General features: G+C 41.3%; 1 protein-coding gene and 1 non-coding gene across 4 annotated transcripts in view; one reads left to right on the top strand and one right to left on the bottom strand.

Moving 5' to 3' along the window:
• ARHGEF6 (Rac/Cdc42 guanine nucleotide exchange factor 6) overlaps nt 1-20,465 on the bottom strand; it is a 111,764-nt gene that overhangs the window by 90,801 nt on the left and 498 nt on the right. For 2 of the 3 annotated variants that reach the window (XM_012472315.3, XM_012472314.3), the window contains exon 2: nt 19,260-19,343. In XM_012472315.3, coding sequence (XP_012327738.1) covers nt 19,260-19,343 — 84 coding nt within the window. Of the gene's footprint in view, nt 1-7,230; nt 7,909-19,259; nt 19,344-20,465 lie in introns of those variants that run through there. The other variant, XM_012472316.2, reaches the window with a different exon arrangement.
• LOC135269268 (U6 spliceosomal RNA) lies at nt 14,037-14,143 on the top strand. Its single transcript, XR_010337599.1, has one exon. It is a non-coding gene; the product is annotated as a U6 spliceosomal RNA (small nuclear RNA).

Below are 20,465 nucleotides of genomic sequence, written 5' to 3'. Positions count from 1 at the left end.
AATGTCTGTGCTTCCAAGGAGTAGGGAAACATCTTTGTTATTGTCAAGGCTGAGACAAGTCTTTAGTAACAGTTTCACTTGCTGCTTCAAAAACTGCTGCATTTGATCGCACTTTAATTTATTTCCTTCTTTTCCCTGTTGCCTTATTCAATCCCTCAATTGACATGTCTGATCTCTGGAATAATATTCAAGTCCCCAAGAAAGTATAAAGCTTGGATTTTACTCTATTTGCCCAAGTAGGAGTTAATTAGGAAGGTAAATCTTCTGCCAGAAGTCTGATAGAAATGATGTGTGACTCTATGCTGGTTTGGATGATCCACATCTCTGACCCCATACATCTTTTTGTGTGATAAGGTCCAGTTTGCCAGGGTATGACAAAGCCTGGATCTAATCGGACAGATGTCTAGTGTCATAGGTCTTTCGTCCAGCTGACAGCAGAGGAAGTGGCATTGCCAATGTTGAAATGCAGCTTCTGGACTAAGTGAACACACACCACCTCCTCTAAAAAGCTGGTAAAGTGAGGGCCCTAAGAAACTGGCAAGTGCCTTCACACTCCTTCATTTGCAATTCAAAGGCCAGACCCTGCCTTTCCTCTTGGTACTAACCCCAAACGTCATCACCAATCGTTCTGCATACCTTATTCTGTGCCGGCAACGTTGCATCACCTCTCAGACTGATCCTTGAGGGCCACCTCAATGATAACAATAAGACCAAATTAGAATGAGGCTGGAGTAGGGGAGAGTGGCCAAGACTGTGTGGTTTTAGTAAAGAGGTATATTGTGTTCTGTTGTCCCCAGAAACAGCCTGGATTACAGTCAACATTAAAACCAAATTAGAGTGAGTTAGATTTAAAACAAGGTAATTTTTATCTCCAGTCAGGAAGATTCTAACAATTGATCAAATTTCTAACAAAATGCATTCCTTTTGGTATATATTTGGTACCTTCGCCCCAATTCGGAAACAATGCCTTTCCTTTTTAGATATTACATACTGTGTTTTTTAAATAGAAGCCATTGATTTTGATTTTTCCCCTCAACTATGCCCAATTCATCAGGCTTATTGCTTATTTCCTGAAGGCAAGAGGGGGAGGTTTTTGGCAATCATCACCAAAAATAAAAGACCATTCATTGCATTGTTTAATTTAACTAACACGATCATCTTGCTTTGGGATGTATTTTAAAATTTCAAGCTATTTTAATTAAAAAATAAATATGTCTGTTTTAAAAGACAAAAATTAAACTTGTTCATCCAGGTAAACATGAACAACTGAAAAGAGTCTTTTCTCAGATTTTTCTAGTTTGTACATAGACTAGAAAAGAATGAAAAGATCTAATTTTTCAATACCCAGAGGAATCCATCCAAACTGTTTCTATTATTAGAACGCAAAATGGTAGCTCAAGAAGTTACTGTGGTTAACAACTGAATAATTCATAGTCTCTGAAGAATTCAGTTGCTTTGTTTTCTCCAGTTCCTCTTTACAACTGGATCCCCAAATATATTTCTAGTCCTGAGCTGTTATAAAGGAAACCATATACAAATTGTTTTCAGCAGTTAAAAATTGGCCATGCTAAGCATTGAGAACAACAGCAAGACAATAAGCTGGGGAAAGAACAAGAACTCCTACAAGCAGTTCCTAAAACTCTTCAAATTGCATGTATATTGCCTGAAACTGTAGTTTAGAATTCTAATCCCTGTTCCATGGATACCACTGGGCTGCAATGTCACGGAAATTTAAACTGTCTTTATGTAGCCTTCCAAATAAAATATAAAAACAAATTAAATATAGTATCAAAATTATTTTAAACACATTTCAACATGCTGTAATCTAAATTATTTTCTAGGATGAAAAGCACAGAGACTTTTAAACTCAGAAACAAAAGCACTTTAATAGTGAGTGAAAGATGCTAATAATGTTGAAGGATTAATTTCTGCTGGTAAGCAATGAAAACAGAGGCCAAGTCTGACATCACTACTCATCTAAGACACCCAGAAATATTCAACTTTGTTTTGCCTTCCAGAGATGTGTTAAGTATTAGAAAATATGTGAGGATTTTACCTTTGACTTTATTTTTAAAAACATTTTCCCAAAACAAACAGTCTCTGCCGAATAGAACATAAACTGAGAGACAAGATGGCTGGATGTTTTTTTCCTATTTCAAGTTTTATCCCTGTCTAAATTTCAAATGCAACTAGTAAAACCTCATAACCCTTGGAGAGCACACAGTTTACCCTTCCAATTTTTTTTTTTTTTTTTTTTTGAGACAGAGTCTCAGTCTGTCACCCAGGCTGGATCTCCGCTCACTGCAACCTCCGCCTCCTGGGTTCAAGCGATTCTCCCACCTCAGCCTCCCGAGTTGCTGAAATTACAGGCACCCGCCATCATGCCTGGCTAATTTTGGCATTTTTGTGGAGATGGGATTTCACCATGTTGGCCACTCTGCTCTCAACTCCTGACCTCAGGTGATCCTCCCACCTCGGCCTCCCAAAGTGCTGGGATTACAGGCGTGAGCCACCGCGCCCGGCTTAAATGTTAAGACTTCAAAGGAATATCTTACTAAAAATCAGTGACTCACTTCTTAAACAGACTTAGCTTAACATAACTGAACTAAGTGAACTTTTAAAAAATAATGCAATTTTGTTTATTTAATATATCCCAGAACACTGATCTACTGGGATATATTAAAATTCCAATTAGGAACTAGCTGTTATTGAGAGTCCACTCAGTGCCAAGGACCATGTTAAGTGCTTTACTTACTTTCTTTCGTTTAACCCTAAGAAGAGGCATATGCTATTTTTTTTAGTTGCAGTCTCTCTGTCACCCAGGCTGGAGTGCAGTGGCATGATCTTGGCTCACTGCAACCTCTGCCTCCCAAGTTCAAGTGATTCTCCTGCCTCAGCCTCCCGAGTAGCTGCAATTATAGGCTCTGGCCACCACGCCTGGCTAATTCTTGTATTTTTAGTACATACGGGGTTTCGCCATGTTGGCAGGCTGGTCTCGAATTCCCAACCTCAAGTGATATGCCTGCCTCGGCCTCCCAAATGCTAGTATCATAAGCATGAGCCACCGTGCCCAGCCAGAAGCTTGTACTTAGTAAGTGGTATTGCTACTACCTCCTAGGAGGTTGGCATATACCTAATAAATGGCCAACCGGTCAGTCCAAGTCCAAAGCTCAAGCTCTTAGTCCCTGCACTGGTATACTACTTCTCAAGAAAAAAAGGCTGCCCTGATCAGGAATCAAACCCAGATCAAGGCAGGAAAAAGAACATATTCTAGCAACTAGACCACACAGCATGCCTGACACCACACCAAAAGTCCCCAGAGAGTTATGTGTTTGGGGGTCTGCTTTTTATAGTTTTTCCGTCTACTTTGCTGACATGCTGTTTATTTCAGTTCTTCCATGTGACACACAGATATATAGACTTTCTGCCATTGCCAGTGCACCTAATCTAGATCAGCCCCTCATTTCCCTTTATCACAACTTTCTATTTAGGTGCTATTTTCCAGCTTACAATGTGCTTTCACATACCTCACCTCATCTCATTTAATCTGCTATTTCTAATCGGTTTCAGGGTGAGCAACCAGATTACCCATAATGCTAGCATGCTGAGATAAGTAAAAGCAATTAGGCTCTGAGCGCGGGCCTGAGGCAGTGTCATATGAATAAAGTACATAATTCTTAGTGCAAAGATGTGATGTCTCTTTTGCAGCCCAGATCTTCTCTGAGTACTCAGTCCTTCATCTAACAAACCCTTCCTAAGCAGTTGCTCTATGCCGTGTCCTGTGCTGGGTGCTAGGGTTGTAAATATGATTAGGGCCAGGCATCGTGGCTCACACCTGTAACCCTAGCACTTTGGGAGGCCAAGGCAGCTGGATCACTTGAGGTCAGGAGTTCAAGAACAGCTTGGCCAACATGGTGACAAAAATTAGCTGCACTTGGTGGTATGCACCTGTAATCCCAGCTAGACTCTGTCTCAAAATTAATTAATTAATTAATTAAAATAAAGATGATCAGATTCCAGTTCCTACCTTTGAAAAGTTCTGAGGCTAGCAGATGTGTTCACGAATAAACCAAAGCAAGGGTGGATGAACAGTGTAAAGGTAACTTGACACAAGGGATTATGGGAAAATGGGTGTAAGCTGCCCAGTTTCACTGAGAAGACTGTCTAAAAGATTCCAGGCTGAGAAGAAAGCTGGGATCTCCTTTTGTATGGTTCTCAGCTTAGTGGTAGACACTGGAGGTCACTAGGTTGCTGAACTCTGGATAAACCAGGGAAATGGTTCTCAACTCTGGATATACATTAGAAGCACTTGCAGAGCTTTCAAAAAAAATCACGAGGCTTCTCAGCTTTGGGAAACAGCTGGACAGTACCTACTAAAGCTGAACATGTGCAGACCCTACAACCTAGCAGTGCCACGCAATGCATAAACCCAACAGAAATGTGTGTATATGTTCTCCGGGAGACGCTCAGAAGGATCTTCACAGGAGCATTGTTCACAGCAAACAAAAACTGAAAATAATGTAGACATCCATCAACAAGTGAGTAGAAAAACAAAACAAGGTATATCCATACAATGAAATATTACACAACAAGGAAGAAAAATGAACCACTACTACCTGTAACAAATATGACTTATATAACTATTATGCTGAGTGAAAGAAGCCTTATACAAACCAGTACATACTGTATGAGTCCGCTCATATGGAGTACCAAACAGGCGGGGGACGGTCGGGAATCTACTAGGATAGTGCTGGATAGTCTGGATAGTAGTGACTGGGAAGGGGCACGAGGGTGGCTTCTGTTTCTTAATAAGGGTGCAGACCGTATGAGTATGTCAGTTTGTGAAGATTCACCAAACTATATATTTAGGATTTGTGCAATTTCTTGAATGTAAATATAAAGTTGATTTAAGCATTTTTTAAAAAAGGAATACCGGTGGCTGGGTCTCACTGAGGACCAATTAACTCAGACTCCAATGATTTGTCTTTTTAAAAAGCATCCCAAGGGATTCCAATGTACAGCCATGTCTGAAAACAAAGGAGCCAGTTGTTCCTATATTTATCAATAGCTCTTTGGGGGCAACAGCCTAGCACAAGACAAACGGAATGAGTTCTGGAGTCAAGTACATCAGTGATTACGTTCTGGTTCTGCTTTGCATTGGCAGTGTGAAGCATCAGTCTGGATCATCTCCAAACCTCAGTTTCCACCAGGGTGTAATGGGTACAATGCCACCTACCTCCCAGGAGTATTGCAAGGGTTAAATATGATAATAGACTTAAGGCACCTAGCATAGTGCCTGGAACATAGGCGGTGCCTGAGAAATGGTAGATACTCAACTCCTTTTCCTCCTTAGCATCTATGATCCTAAGCACAATGACGAACAGATTGCTGTAAAGGAACAAAACTCATGCTCTCCAATTTCCTCTCCTGAATGAGTTTCTTTGTAAAGACTGAAGTAATATTATACTTGGACTAATGATGTCAAATGAATATCAGAAATTTCTGGGCCCTGGCTACTCACTCTATTCAGCACCTGCTATCCCTGAATGTGAGTGGAGAGGAGGCCAACTGTAGGTAAATACAAACCACAGACCATCCTTTGGAAAACTCTGCTCCTGTCCTCACCCCTAAGAACAGGACCAGCCCTGCACAAGCAAAGACAAGGCCGAGATGTGAGTAGGCAAAAAGAATAGAAAAAATTAGTAGCTTGGAAGACGGACTATCCATAAAATGTGCCAAATAAAACACTTTCACATACAATGTCACATTTTAGTAAAAACAAATGAACAAAGAAAAAACCTAGGCTGAAAGCGGGACATCCAGGTTAGAGTTTTGATCCTATGAGTGATAAGCTGTATGACTTCGATCAACTAAACTTTTCTGTTTCTTTGTCAAGTGAAAGTAATGCCATCTCTCCTACATCCTTTTTAAGGGCACAGGGAGTTTCAGATAAGTAGAAGGCATTCAAAAAAATTAAGCACCGAAGAAATGCAAAATGAGAATAGTAGCTGGAAATTTACTTTGTTCAAAACTCCAATCATCTGCCCCGGCACCCAGACTAAGACAGAACACTCCCTTGTTTTAACTGTTCTAAGCACACCCAAAGCGTACACCAGCCTAAAAGCTAGCTTATGTAAGAAGGGACTGCAGCATTGCCTGGCATGTAGCATAATACTTTGCTGAAGAGAAATCCTTGGAAATGCCTCAGCTGAAGCACAAGGGCAGGCCCAGGCCGTACGTTTTGGAGAGAGGTGCTCTCAGTCACGAATGCCAGAACTGTGACTGGAGCAAATGATGTCATCAGAGATCCTCTTACCGTGGTCAATGTCAAAATTAAGATAGGAAGTCCAAGGACAAACTATGAGTTTTCCAGGCAAATATAAGTTAAAAAAAAAAAAAACAGTTTGGACCTTTGAATCTTGCCTTTAAAATTCTTAATACTTTACAGAACATCAACTGAAATTTATCCTATTTTGTCAGTTTTTTTTTCGTTTATGAGAAGCTTTTATTGACAAAAATATACATAGTTGCAGAGGAAAATATATTCGTTTACTATATTTTTATTCCCACTATACATTAAGAAAAGGGAAAAACATTATGTGAATTACCCCTATATCCAAAAACAGTAACAAATTAAAAATGAAAATATAAAACCTTTGAAGAGACAAACTTGAGGGCTCTCCACTATGGAGCTAAGAAACGAAATAGCTCAAATACCTGTTGGGTTCCTAAATGACTGGAAAATGAAAACTTGAAATTAACTACAGGCACTTTGGAACACCTTGTAGAACACAGGTCTTTTCCATCCACAAACCATTCCTGCAACAGATCACTGTATACTCAACGCAGAAAACATCCCCAAATGTACGGATGCTCCGGGTTGGGAGGGCATCAAATTAGTATTAAAAATGATACTGTTGACTCCTGCTCTGGTTCTGGGGGAAGGAAAGAATCCAGTCGGATGCAAATCTTGCGGCCAGAGATGGACAACTCGCCCCTAAGTTTGGCGCGTCCTCGCTCTGCGCCCTCGGCCCCCAGCTCCCCCTTCCCGGCACCCTGGATCTCAGCGCACTGTGAGGCCCTGGCAGAGAACGGACCCCGCAGCTGGGGCTGCGAGCCACGACAGTGGGAAGGAAGGGCGGCTCCTCTTCAAAGGGGGTCCTTCAGCACCCACCCCCGGGCCCTCGCGCACTCCCCTTCCCCTGACCCTTTTGCCCCCAGGCAGGTCACCTGGCTCGGCCGCTGCCCGCCTGTCCTCCGGCTGCTCCCTCACTCCAGCCGCGCCGCCGCCGCCTCCTGGAAGCCGCTCGCCCTCCCGAGTCACGGGGCCGGCGAGCGGGCGGGCAAGCCTGTGCCAAGGCTGCGGGAACCGTTCAACCCAGCCGGAGCTGGGACCCTGCCCTGAGCGCGGCCGCCACCAGTGCGAAACTGGAGAGCTGGGCTAGGCTCGCCCCAGCGGGGAGGGGCGGCTGCAACTTTGCGCCTGGACGTGGGCGAGGAGGGGGCGCCAGTCTCCAAACTCTGTGCCGCGCCCGCAACCTCTCCAGTCTGGGGATTGTTTTTTTATCTAAAGGGAAGTCAGAGTCTTGTCCTCAAGTTCTTGTTGCCATAGCCGTGCCGCTCGGGGGGCGGAGGATCGCGGGGCCGAACTGGGGGTGCCGGAGGCGCGCCCCGCTGGGTGCGCTGGCTGCGAGCCGGGAGAGGGTGCGCGGGGCGGCGACGGGAGGGGAGCGACTGCCCGGGGAGCCAGCCCGCGAGGCTCCTCCAGACCACGCTCAGCTGCCTGCGCCGGTGCCCTCCCGCCCGCAGCCGGAGCCGGAGCGGAGCCGCCGAGAGAAAGCGGCCTGGAGGCACTGGGCCAGCAGCGGGGAAGCAGTGACCCGGACCTGGATCGCAGAAGTAGGAACTGGAAGTGACAGCGGCGCAGGCAGAGCAGCAGCAGCAGCAGCAGCAGCAACCCGGCTAGCTGTAGCAGCAGCAAAAGCCGCTGTGTAGCGGCAGCGGCAACACTGCGCATGCTGCTGCCGCCTGCCTCAGCCCCTACCCGAGGGCTGCCAGTGCCTGGCATGCTGCGGGTCACTGCCAAAGCTTCGGGCGGGATCCCTGGACTCATAGACTAGCCCTTTCTGGTGGCCTGCTTCCCCCCTCACCCCTAGATGCAACTCAGAACCCCCAAACTCTATGATGAGCCGCTGAGACACCCAAGTGGAGAAGCGCTAGCTCTCCAGAGGCCCTTCACACACCACCCTTCCTCGAACTATCCTGGATGCCCTTCCCGGCCTCTCTGATAACAGGCCCCAAATCAAATAGTCTCTTTGGGAGAGAACGAAAACGTTCGTGATAGGTGGGAAATACTTAAAACCTTACTCAAAGTCTAATTTTTACAGAAACACAGTGCAGTCTTTAAAACATTAGGTTGGCCAGACTCGTGGGTGACATTTAATGTAACTCTTGGAAATTACATTAAGCATGTCAGATTTGCACAACAGAAGAAAAGAACTTGCCAAAATCCTCTTTGGTCTTCTCACTAGCTCCAACTGAGCAGCTAAACACACAAAGCTTTGCCTAGCGGAGACTGATGGAAATGGGCCAGTTAAAAACAGACATTACAACCATTAGACATTACCCAACCCCTACTCTAGTCTCCTTATTTTAGAGATGACTCAACTGAGGCCTGGAAAAGGAGATCCTGACTTCACACAACTGGCAGGGTCAGGGCTTGAAGGAAGATCTGCTGATACCCATTACAGCTACTGGTTAGTTGCTGGGCCTTCTGCCTAACTCTTCCCGGGAGGCACTGCACTGCTAGGTATTTAGCCTTGACTCATGATCACTAGTAGATCTGTCTTACTTTCAAAACTGCTTCCCTGCAGAGCAGCCCCTGGGAAGTGGCAAACTGTCCATCCCACAGGCCTCACTTTGGGGAGGGCACCCATGCTGTTCCAGTGACAAGGCAGATGGAGTGACTCAGGGAGACAGGAGGGAATGAGGGGGTGGGGGCAGAGAAAAAAAACACACTGCTACCAGCTGGTACTGGAAAGAAAGAGGTGGGGGAGAAAGAGAAAGGGAGGGAGAAAGAGTGAGTAAGAGAGGGAGTAAGAGAGGGAGTAAGAGAGGAGGAAGAGGGTGAAGGAGGAAGAAAAAGTGAAATAAATACTAATTGAACCTCATATACATTCAATGAAATCCTTCAATAATAAAATATGTTTTTAAAAAATAAACTTGGGGCTGGGTGTGGTGGGTCATGACTGTAATCCCAGCACTTTGGGAGGCAGAGGCAGGTGGATTACCTGAGGTCAGGAGTTTGAGACCAGCCTGGCCAGCATGGCAAAACCCTGTCTCTACTAAAAATACAAACCTTAGCCAGGCATGATGGTGGGCACCTGTAATCCCAGCTACTCTGGAGGCTGAGACACAAGAATTGCTTGAAACCAGGAGGCAGAGGCTGCAGGGAGCCTAGATCAGACCACTGCACTCCAGTTGGGTGACAGAGCAAGACTCCATCTCAAAAATAAATAAAAATAAATGGCAACGTGTTGGTAGTAATAGTGGCAGAGGACAAAGGCAAATTACCTTCTGGGGATAAGGCAGGGGAAAGGCTTGGCTAAGAGGAAAACCATAGGTTTAGAGCTTTCAGAGACCAGTCAATCATGTAGTTGTAGCCAGGGCAATGCAATCAAAGCAGTACTACCCAGGCCATTCTTGACTGATCAGAACTGTAGGTGTCCCTAACTCCCACCAACTTCAGGGGCAACACAAAAGTAAAACTACCGTTGCTAGAATTTGTGTTGTTGAGAGACATCAGTGATCCTCTACCTAGACATGAAGCTTCTTCCATATATTCTGGAAACTTTTCACTTGGGACCTGAGTCTTTTCCCTGCCTTCTCCATTCTGTAAGAAAATAAGAAAGATATATTTGATTCACAAAAAGGAAATACAAATAGACTAAAAGGGATAAGAGGATGTCCAAACTCATTAAGAATCATGAAATACAAATTACAGCAATAAATAAAATGCCATTTTCATCCGTCAGTTTAGCAAACATTAAGGACAAACAATATCCAGTGTTGCAGGGATAGGAAAAAGACACTGTCTGCACTATTGGTGAGAATGTAACTTGCTATAGCATTTTTGTAAGGCAATTTGACATTATCTATCAGAATTTTGCACAGTAATTCAATTTCTATGAAGAAAGATCCTTCAAGAATAATCACAGATGTGCACAAATTTCTATGTGCATATATAACATGATCCACTGGGTTTTATCCTAGGAATGCAAGATTGGTTTAATATATGAAAATCAACTGATGTAATATAGCATACAAATATAATAAAGAACAAAAACAAGCGGTCATTTTAACAGATGTAGAAAAAGCATTTGATAAAATCCAACCCTTTTCATGATAAAAACAAAACGAAACACTTATAACAAACTCAGAATATAAGAGAACGTTCTCAGTCTGATAGAGGGCATTTACGAAAAACCCACATCTAACATCATACTCAATGGTGAAACACTGTCTGCTGTCACCACTTCTATTAAACATTGTACCAGAGGTTCCAGACAGAAAAATTAGAGAAGAAAATGGAATAAAAGGCATCCAGACTGGAAAGGAAGAAGTAAACCTACCTCTATTCACCAATGGCATACTCTTGTATAGGAAAACCATATGGAAATCCGCTAGAAAACTATTCAAACTAATGAATAAGTTCATCAAAGTGAAGAATATAAGATGAATATAAAAAAAAATTGGCCAGGCACTGTGGATCACACCCGTAATGCCATTTGGGAGGCTGAGACAGGTAGATAACTTGAGCTCAGAAGCTCGAGACCAGCTTGGGCTACATGGCAAAACCCTGTACCTATAAAAAAAATACAAAAATTAGCCAGGCATGGTGCTCCACACCTGTGGTCACAGCTACTCAGGTGGCTGAGGTAGGACCATCACCTGAGACCAGGAAATTAAGGCTGCAATGAGCTGTAATCATACCGCTGCATTCCAGTCTGGGCGACAGTCTTGTCTCAAAAAAAAAAAAAATCAATTATATTTCTATACACTTGCAATGAACAATTTAAATACAAAATCAAGAAAATAATCCGATTTTTTGATAACACCAAAAATAATAAAATTATTTGTAATAAATTGAACCAAGGAGGTATAAGACATGTACACTGAAAACTACAAAACATTGCTGAATGAAATTAAAGACAATAAGTGGAAATATATCCCATGTTCATGGATTTAAACATTTAATGTTATTAATATGGCAACACTCCCCAAAGCAATCTACAGATTGAACACAATCACTATCAAAATCTCAGCTGGCCTTTTTTGCAGAAATTGGCAAGCTGATCCTAAAATTCATATGGACATGCAAGAAATCCAGAATGGCCAAAATGATTTTTAAAATGAAGAGCAAAGTTGGAGGACTCATACCTTCTACTTTTAAAACTTACTACATAGCTACATTAATCAATTCAATGGAGGAATTGATTAATGTTATCTTTTCAACAAATGGTACTGAGGCAACTGGATGTACATACATAAAAGAATGAATTTGGACCTCTACCTCCTACCATATACAAAAATTAACTCAAAATAAATCAAAGAGCTTAATGTAAGAGGTAAAACTATATTATTCTTAGAAGAAAATAGGAAAAAATCTTAAGACATTTAATTAGGAAAGTGTTACTTAGCTATGACACCAAAAGCACAAGCAACAAAAGAAAGAAAAGAGAGGAATTTGACTTCATCAAAATTAAAAACTTTTGGATAGGCAATAACAAATGCTGGAGAGGATGCAGAGAAAAAGGAAGCCTCATACACTGCTGGTGGGAACATAAATTCATACAACCATTATGAAGGACAGTTTGGAGGTGCCTTGAAAAACTGAAAATTGAGCTACCATATGATTCAACAATCCTACTGCTGGGTATGTTACCCAAAAGAAAGAAAATCAGTGTATGGAATAGATAACAGCACTCCCATGTTTGTTGCAGCACTGTTCACAAATAGCTAAGATTTGGAAGCAACCTAAGTGTCCATCAACAGATGAATGGATAAAGAAAATGTGGTACTTATACACGATGGAGTACTATTCAGCCACACACAAAAAAATGAGAATCAGTCATTTGCAACAACATGGACGGAACTGGAGGTTCATCCAGTGAAATAAGCCAGGTACAGAAAGACAAACATCACATGTCCTCACTTATTTGAGGGATCTGGAAATCAAAAAAATTGAACTAATAGACATAGAGAGTAGAAGACAGGTTATCAGAGGCTGAGAAGGGTAGTGGGGAAGGAGGTAGGGATGGTTAGTGGGTACAAAAAAATAGAAAGAACGAATAAGGCCTACTGTTCAATAGCACAACAGGGTGACTATAGTCAATAATAATTGTACATATTAAAATAACTTAAATAGTATAATTGAATTCTTTGTAATACAAAGGATAAATGCTTGAGGGTATGGATACCCCATTCTCCATGATGTGATTATTACATGTTGTATGCCAGTATGACAACATTTCATGTGCCCCATAAATATATACACCTGCTATGTACCCACAAAAATCAAAAATAAAAAACAAAAACGACTAATTAATAAACTTTTGTGGGCCAGGCACAGTGGCTTATGCCTGTAATCCCAGCCTTTTGGGAGGCTGAGGCAGTTGGATTACTCGAGGCCAGGAATTTGAGACCAGCCTGGCCAATATGGCAAAACCCAGTCTGTACTTTAAAATACAAAAATTAGCCAGGCATGGTGGCAGGCACCTGTAATTCCAGCTACTTGGGAGGCTGAGGCATGAGAATCACTTGAACCCAAGAGGCCAAAGTTGCAGTGAGCCAAGATTGCATCACCTCATTCCAGCCTGGGCAGCAGAGTGAGACTCCATCTCAAAACAAACAAACAAACAATAGCAAGAAATTTGTGTTACAAAGGACACGGTCAAGAAGGTGGTGGGTGCTTCCGACAGCACTTTGTTCCCAGATGTCTCAGCAGACTTCCCTGATCAGTTACTAAATGTGTGATCCTCTGAAGACCCTAAGACATTGTAGCCATATGAGAACACACAGATGGAGGTCACTTGGAGAGGCAAACTGGCCAACCAGAGGGCCAGAAGGCAACAGCTTTATAATTTGGTCACCATGCCCCAGAGCCCAATACTCAGTTTGTGGATATGGTGCTCCATCTCTGGCTCCATTTTTCTGCATTTCCAAGCTGACAATTTCAAGCCGGCATTCTTTCTTTAGATAAATAATAGTGTTTTCTGAGCAATAGTCAAGCCCTGCTCTTCTTGCTTTTTGTACATCTACAGGTTTACAGAGTCAACAAAAATCTACCAGGTATGTCCTATGCCAGGCACTGAGCCAGGCACTTCGGGCCCGAGAGAGACTCTGTCCAGTGACATTTGTGAACATTTATGTTTAGGTCCGTCTCCCACCACCTGGAAGCTTGAGACAAGATGATCAGTCTTCTTGGCTGCTTGCTGCTCCCCAGCTCAGCTTTCGGTCTCATTCCTTATGTATTGATTTTATTAGTCTTCTTTCTGGGTTCTAGGAATGCCTCAATATGGCTCCTGTATATCCCTTACAAGAATAATTTTGCACATAACAATGCAAAGAACATTACCTAGTAATAACACCACAGAAAACAACTATTGTGCATGCCTTGTGTGCAGTGCTATATTAAGTGCCTTGGATGTATTATCTCATTTGATCCTTAAAACAGTCATATACGGTAGATGTCATTAATGTCTCCATTATACAGATGAGGAAAAAGGAGCATAGAGAGGTCAGGTAACTTTCCCAGAGTCATGCAACCGGTAATTGACTGAGCCAAGATTCTAATCTAGATCTGTCAAACTAGAGAAGGCATGCGCTTAACCACAATGCCAGATATTGACTCATTACAATATTCCTATAATGTTCAGGTCATCATGAATTATCAAAAAGAGATAAAATTTTTTCCAGTGCCTTTTATTTAAGAGGAGAGAAAATTAAGACATACTTTTTAGAAATATTTCTATCTTGTGCTCACTTCAGCAGCACATACATTAAAATTAGAATGCTACAAAGAATATTTGTATGGCCCCTGCACAAGAATGACACAAAAATTTGTGAAGTGTCCCATGAAAAAATAAAAGCAGTAAACATAATTTTAAAAAAATAAATATTTCTATCCAAAGTGGAAGAATATTTTAAGCATTGACGCTCAAAGGAATAAGGATTAGTTATCAGAAAAATCCTCAACAATGCCTAACCTGGAAGGTGTTTCTGTATCATCCAGTATTCTTAGAACTGCAAAGAAGCTCGGTAAACCTTCTGGCAGCTTCAGAATGCAGAAATCATTGGCAACTTCACCATGTTTTTATTTGAAAAAAAAAACACACCACACTGGGTCTGTTGAGGGGGGGAGCTTAGGGGAGGGACAGCTGGGTGTGGGAGGGTGGGGAAGGATAACATGGGTAGAAATGCCAGGTATAGGTGATGGGGGATGGAGGCAGCAAACCACCTTGCATGTATATCCCTATTCAACAATCTTGCATGATCTTCACATGTACCCCAGAACCTAAAGTACAATTAAAAAAGAAAAAGAAATACCATCATATTGGCCAGGTGCGGTGGCTCACACCTATAATCCCAGCATTGTGGGAGGCCAAGGTGTGCAGATCACTTGAGGTTAGGAGTTTGAGATCAGCCTGGCCAACATAATGAAACTCCGTCTCTACTAAAAATACAAAAATTAGCTGGGCATGGTGGCACGTGCCTGTAATCCCAGCTACTTGAGAGGCTGAGCCACGAGAATCGCTTGAACCTGGGAGGTGGATGTTACAGTGATTAGAGATGACACCACTGCACTAAAGACTGGGTGACAGAGCAAGACGCCATCTCAAAAAAAAAAAAAAAAGGAAAAAAAGAAAAAGAATATACCATAGTATTTATTAAAGAAAACTTTAAAATTTCCTGAAGAGTCTGGACTGTAATAGAAAAAAAAAGAGAAAAGACAATTCCATAGTAGACATTATTCTGTAAGGGATATAAAGTGGTCGCCCATCATACCTGCCTCAAAAGTCACACACACACAGAGAAAGAAAGAGAGATTGAGAAAGCGTGCGCAAATTGGGCATTAAGGGAAAATGGAATAAAACATTCTAAGACAGATATAACCTGGTGCTAGGGCTAACTTTAGGAAAAATGGTGAAGGAAGCAAAGTTTATCTGGGGCAAAGCTACCAGTATTTGCTAATAATAATACCTACCATGGGGAGAATACTTACTACATTCCAGACACTTTTCTGGGGCCTTTACATATATGAATTCATTGAAATGTTACATGATTCTATCAGACATTCAAAGAGGAATTGGTACCATTCTACTTAAAACTATTCCAAAAGACAGAGAAAGAGAGAATCCTCCCTAAATCATTCTATGAAACCAGGTTTACCCTCAAACCAAAATCAGAAAGGGACATAACAAAAAAAAAAGAAAACGACAGACCAATACCCCTGATGAACATAGATGCAAAAATTCTCAACAAAATACTAGCTAACCGAATCCAACAGCACATCAAAAAGATAGTAGACCGTGATCAAATGGGTTTCATACCAGGGATGCAGGTTTGGTTTAACATATGCAAGTCAATAAATGTGATATACCACATAAACAGAAATAAAAACAAAAATCACATGATCATCTCAATAGATGCAGAACAAGCATTTGACAAAATCCAGCATCGTTTTATGATTAAAACCCTCCACAAAATCAGCATAGAAGGGACATACCTTAAGGTAATAAAAGCCATCCATGACAAACCCACAGCCAACATTATATGCAACAGGGAAAAGATGAAAGCATTCCCCCTGAGAACTGGAACTAGACAAGGACGCCCCCTTTCACCATTTCTATTTGCCACAGTCCTGGAAATCCTAGCCAGAGCAATCAGACAAAAGAAAGAAAGGCCATCCAAATCAGTAAAGAGGAAGTCAAGCTGTCACTGTTTGCTGATGACATGATCGTATACCTAGAAAACCATAAAGACTCACCCAAAAAGCTCCTAGATCTGAAAAATGAATTTAGTAAAGTCTCAGCATACAAAATCAATATGTCAGTAACACTACTATACACCAACAGCAACCAAGCTGAGAATAAAATCAAGAGCTCAACCCCTTTGACAACAGATGCAAAAAAAAAAAAAAAAAAAAAAACTTAGGCATATACCTAACCAAGGAGGTGAAAGATCTCTACGAGGAAAACTACAAAACACTGCTGAAAGAAATCATAGATGACACAAACAAATGGAAACACATCCCATGCTCATGGATGAGTAGAATCAATGTTGTGAAAATGACCATATTGCCAAAAACAATCTACAAATTCAGTGCGATTCCCATCAAAATACCATCATCATTCTTCAAGAACTAGAAAAAAAAATCCTAAAATTCACATGAAACCCAAAAAGAACTCACATAGCCAAAGCAAGGCTAAGCCAAAAGAACAAATCTGGAGGTATCACATTACCCAGCTTCAAGCCTGTAGTCACCAAAACAGCATGGTACTGGTATAAAAAAGGCACATAAACCAATAGGACAGAATAGAGAACCCAGAAATAAAGTCCAATACTTACAGCCAACTGATCTTTGACAAAGCAAACAAAAACATAAAGTGGGGAAAGAACACCCTATTCAACAAATGGTGCTGGGATAACTGGCAAGCCACATGTAGAAGAATGAACCTTGATCCTCATCTCCCACCCTATACAAAAATCAACTCAAGATGAATCAAAGACTTAAATGTAAGACATGAAACCATAAAAATTCAAGAAGATAACATCAGAAAAACTCTTTTAGACATTGGCTTAGGCAAAGAGTTTATGACCAAGAACTCAAAAGCAAAGGTAACGAAACAAAGATAAATAGATGAGACCTAATTAAACTAAAAACTTCTGCACAGCAAAAGAAATAATCAGCAGGGTAAACAGACAACCCACAATGTGGGAGAAAATATTCACAAACTATGCATCTGGCAAAGGTCTAATATACAGAATCTACAAGGAACTCAAACAAATCAGCAAAAAAATTAAAAATAAAATGAAATAAAACAAATAATCCCATCCAAAAGTGGGCTAAGGACATGAATAGACAATTTTCAAAGAACATATACAAATGGCCAAGAAACATATGAAAAAATGCTCACCATCACTAAGCATCGGAAATGCAAATCAAAACCACAATGAGATATCACCTTACTCCTGCAGAAATGGCCACAATTAAAAAACCAAAAAATAATAAACGTTGGCATGGATGTGGTGAAAAGGGAACACTTCTGCACTGCTGGTGGGAATGTAAACTAGTACAATCACAATGGAAAACCTGAAGTATGGAGATTCCTTAAAGAACTAAAAGTAGAACTATCATTTTATCCAGCAATCCCAGAGGAAAAGAAGTCATTTTATGAAAAAGACACTTATACATATTTATAGCAGCACAATTTGCAATTGTAAAGTTATGGACCCAGCCTAAATGCCCATCAGCCAACGAGTGGATAAAGAAAATGTAATATATTGGCCAAATGCTGCTCATCTCAGATGGAAGAAAAAAAGAAAAGAAAATGTAATATATATATACACACACCATAGAATACTACTCAGCCACAAAAAGGAATAAAATAATGGCATTTGCAACAACTGGATGGAGGTGGAAACCATTATTCTAAGGGAAGTAACTCAGGAATGGAAAACCAAACATCGTATGTTCTCACTTATAAGGGGGATATAAGAATGATATAATGGACTCTGGGGACTCAGGGGGAAGGGTGGGAGTGGGGTGAGGGATAAAAGACTGTACATTGGGTACAGTGTACACTGCTCAAGTGATGGATGCACCAAAATCTCAGAAATCACCACCAAAGAACTTATCCATGTAACCAAACACCACCTACCTGTTCCCCCCAAACTATTGAAATAATATATATATTTTTCAAAAAAGGTCACATGAATCCTACGAGTTAGGTGCCACTATTATTCCCATTTTGTAGGTAGGAAGACTGAGGCCTAGAGTCATAGTTAAGTAACATGCCCAAGGTCACAAAGCTGCTAGTAAGAGAGAACTGAGATTTTGAACCCAAGAAGTCTCGCACCAGAGTTCATGCTTAAACTACACAACTATTTGTCCACAGATAATATGACTAATACTAGTCTACTAATATAGAGTACTTCTGCTGTCCCAGGCCCTGTGCCAACGACTCTACATAAATTACCTCATAGATCTTATATGATGTTGGAGCTCTTGGCCCTAAATTATTATGCAGTATCTTATTTGACTCTTTTTTTTCTTCTTCGAGACAGGGTCTCATTCTGTCACTCAGGCTGGAGTGCAATGGTGCGATCAAGGCTCACTGCAACCTCCGTCTCTCAGGTTCAAGTGATCCTCCCACCTCAGCCTCCCAAGTAGCTGGGACTACAGGCACACGCCACCATGCCTGGCTAATTTTTGCATTTTATGTAGAGTCAAGGTTTCATCATACTGTCCAGGCTGGTCTCAAACTCCTGAGCTATAGCAATCCTTCTACCTCGGCCTAGGATTAAAGTCATAAGCCACCATGTACAGCCTTGTTTGATTCTTAAACCAATCCCATGAGTTGGCTATTAGCATGTCCACTTTACAGATAAAAATACTGAAGCACAGGGAAGTTAAGCAACTTGATGCACATGTGGAAGTCTCGCCTTCCTTTCAGCAACACTCCCCATACACACTGTAGGGATCCATATAAAATAAAATAATGCAACACAATTTACTACACAACTGATACCTCAGAGCCAGGCTCTCTCAGCTTTTCAAGGCATCTGTTCTAAAGTATTAATGGGAAGAAGTAACAACGGCCTTTCCTCTTTTCTCAATTTGGGAGGATTACAGTGACCCTCTCCAACAGTCAGTGGCCCACTTTTGGTTCCCCTTAGTCGGGGAACACGCCCACACAAGCTCTCTCACTGAAAGTCTGTTTTCAGGGCTTGGACGCTGTATATAAAAGGCATCATTGTTGGAGTTTTGATTTTGTTTTGTTTTGCTTGGAAATGGTTTCTGGAAAAGACAGACTAGCAATCCGTTACCGGGGACGATCAGTCTGCCACCTCTGTTTAACTCAGTGGCCAATGACAGTGTAAATAAACCAAGTACTTTACCACCCATCCTGATTAGCAGAGCAAAAAAAAAAAAAAAAAAATGATGACAACGGGGAAGGCACCCGGGGTAGGCTTACTTCCACTTGGAGGGTTGCACATCCTTTCAGGAAGTCATTGATGTTGTTGATGCAGTCAGCTTCAGTTTGAGGATCCAGACAAAACTAGAGGAACACAGTGAAATGTTACTTGAAGATTGTCATCCCATGCCAAGCAAAGCATATTCATCATTTGCTGATAACTAGGGAAAGCAGGCTTCTTAAGGTGTGGGGCAACATTGCTGTCAATCCAGGAAGAGAAATAACCACTGAAGGAAGTGATGCAAAAATCTCAACGGTTGATCTTTGTTTCAAATGTCGCCAAACCTTCAGTCCCAACCCATGCCCACTTACAAGCTTTCTCTCATGCCTTCTGTTCCAGTGTGCTGATGGCAAATTCGGGAGACCAAGACAGTTTTTTGAGCTTAGTGCTTGCTTTTAAGCAAGGAAGCAATCCCTAGTACCTCTCTCTCCTCCTTCCTCTAGATAATTTAATAAAATTCTTTTCCCCCTTGGCTGTTGCCTGCATTTGATCACATATCTTTGCATTTTATCACCATTTAATCACTCTTTCTCAAGTTTAAGGAATTATAAGTAAATTTATTTGCTCAACAAAAATACAAACTGGTTCATGAAGGCAAAAGTGCTATACTCACAGTCACATTCCATGATTACCTTAAGAAAATAAATGTAAAATTGTACATTCAAGCTTACTTAAAATGCCTACTTCAGAAATTATCTATTCTCATGATTGTGGGTTTCCAGCTATTAAAAATCTTGAATTGTTTTAAAGAGAGCAAAGTTAGTTTCACTTTGAACGCACATTGCATTTGAAACATATATCTGGTTTCTATTGCTTTTACAAACTTTATGTGACATTTTGAATTATTTCTCCCAGTTGCTAAATAGTCTCTCCTTCAATGGATTTTTATAAAAGGAAATCTACGCTGATTTTAGTCAAACTGCCAATAAACACCATCAAGATCTGTTATAAGTTATTCTATTTTTCCACAGATTCATGTACCCCAAGTTCAAAACATGTCCTCAGTACACAGGGAGATGTAACATGCATCTCCATGATAAGTGAGCTTGTGATATAGGTGCTGTCCCAGGTTTTCCCTATACTACAATTTGGGAGCCAATTACTAAAAAATAACATTTCATTTTCTTACCTTTGCAAACTACAAAAACAGTAAGAAAGAATGTCTAAGTCTTAGAAAAATATTAAAGTAGTAGATTCCCACAGCC

Source organism: Aotus nancymaae, unplaced genomic scaffold (assembly GCF_030222135.1).
Source record: "Aotus nancymaae isolate 86718 unplaced genomic scaffold, 86718_ANA_hifiasm-v0.15.2.pri h1tg000004l, whole genome shotgun sequence".
Lineage (NCBI taxonomy): Eukaryota > Metazoa > Chordata > Mammalia > Primates > Aotidae > Aotus > Aotus nancymaae.
Note: the sequence above shows the minus strand (reverse complement) of the source record. Positions and strands in the feature narration are given on the sequence as shown.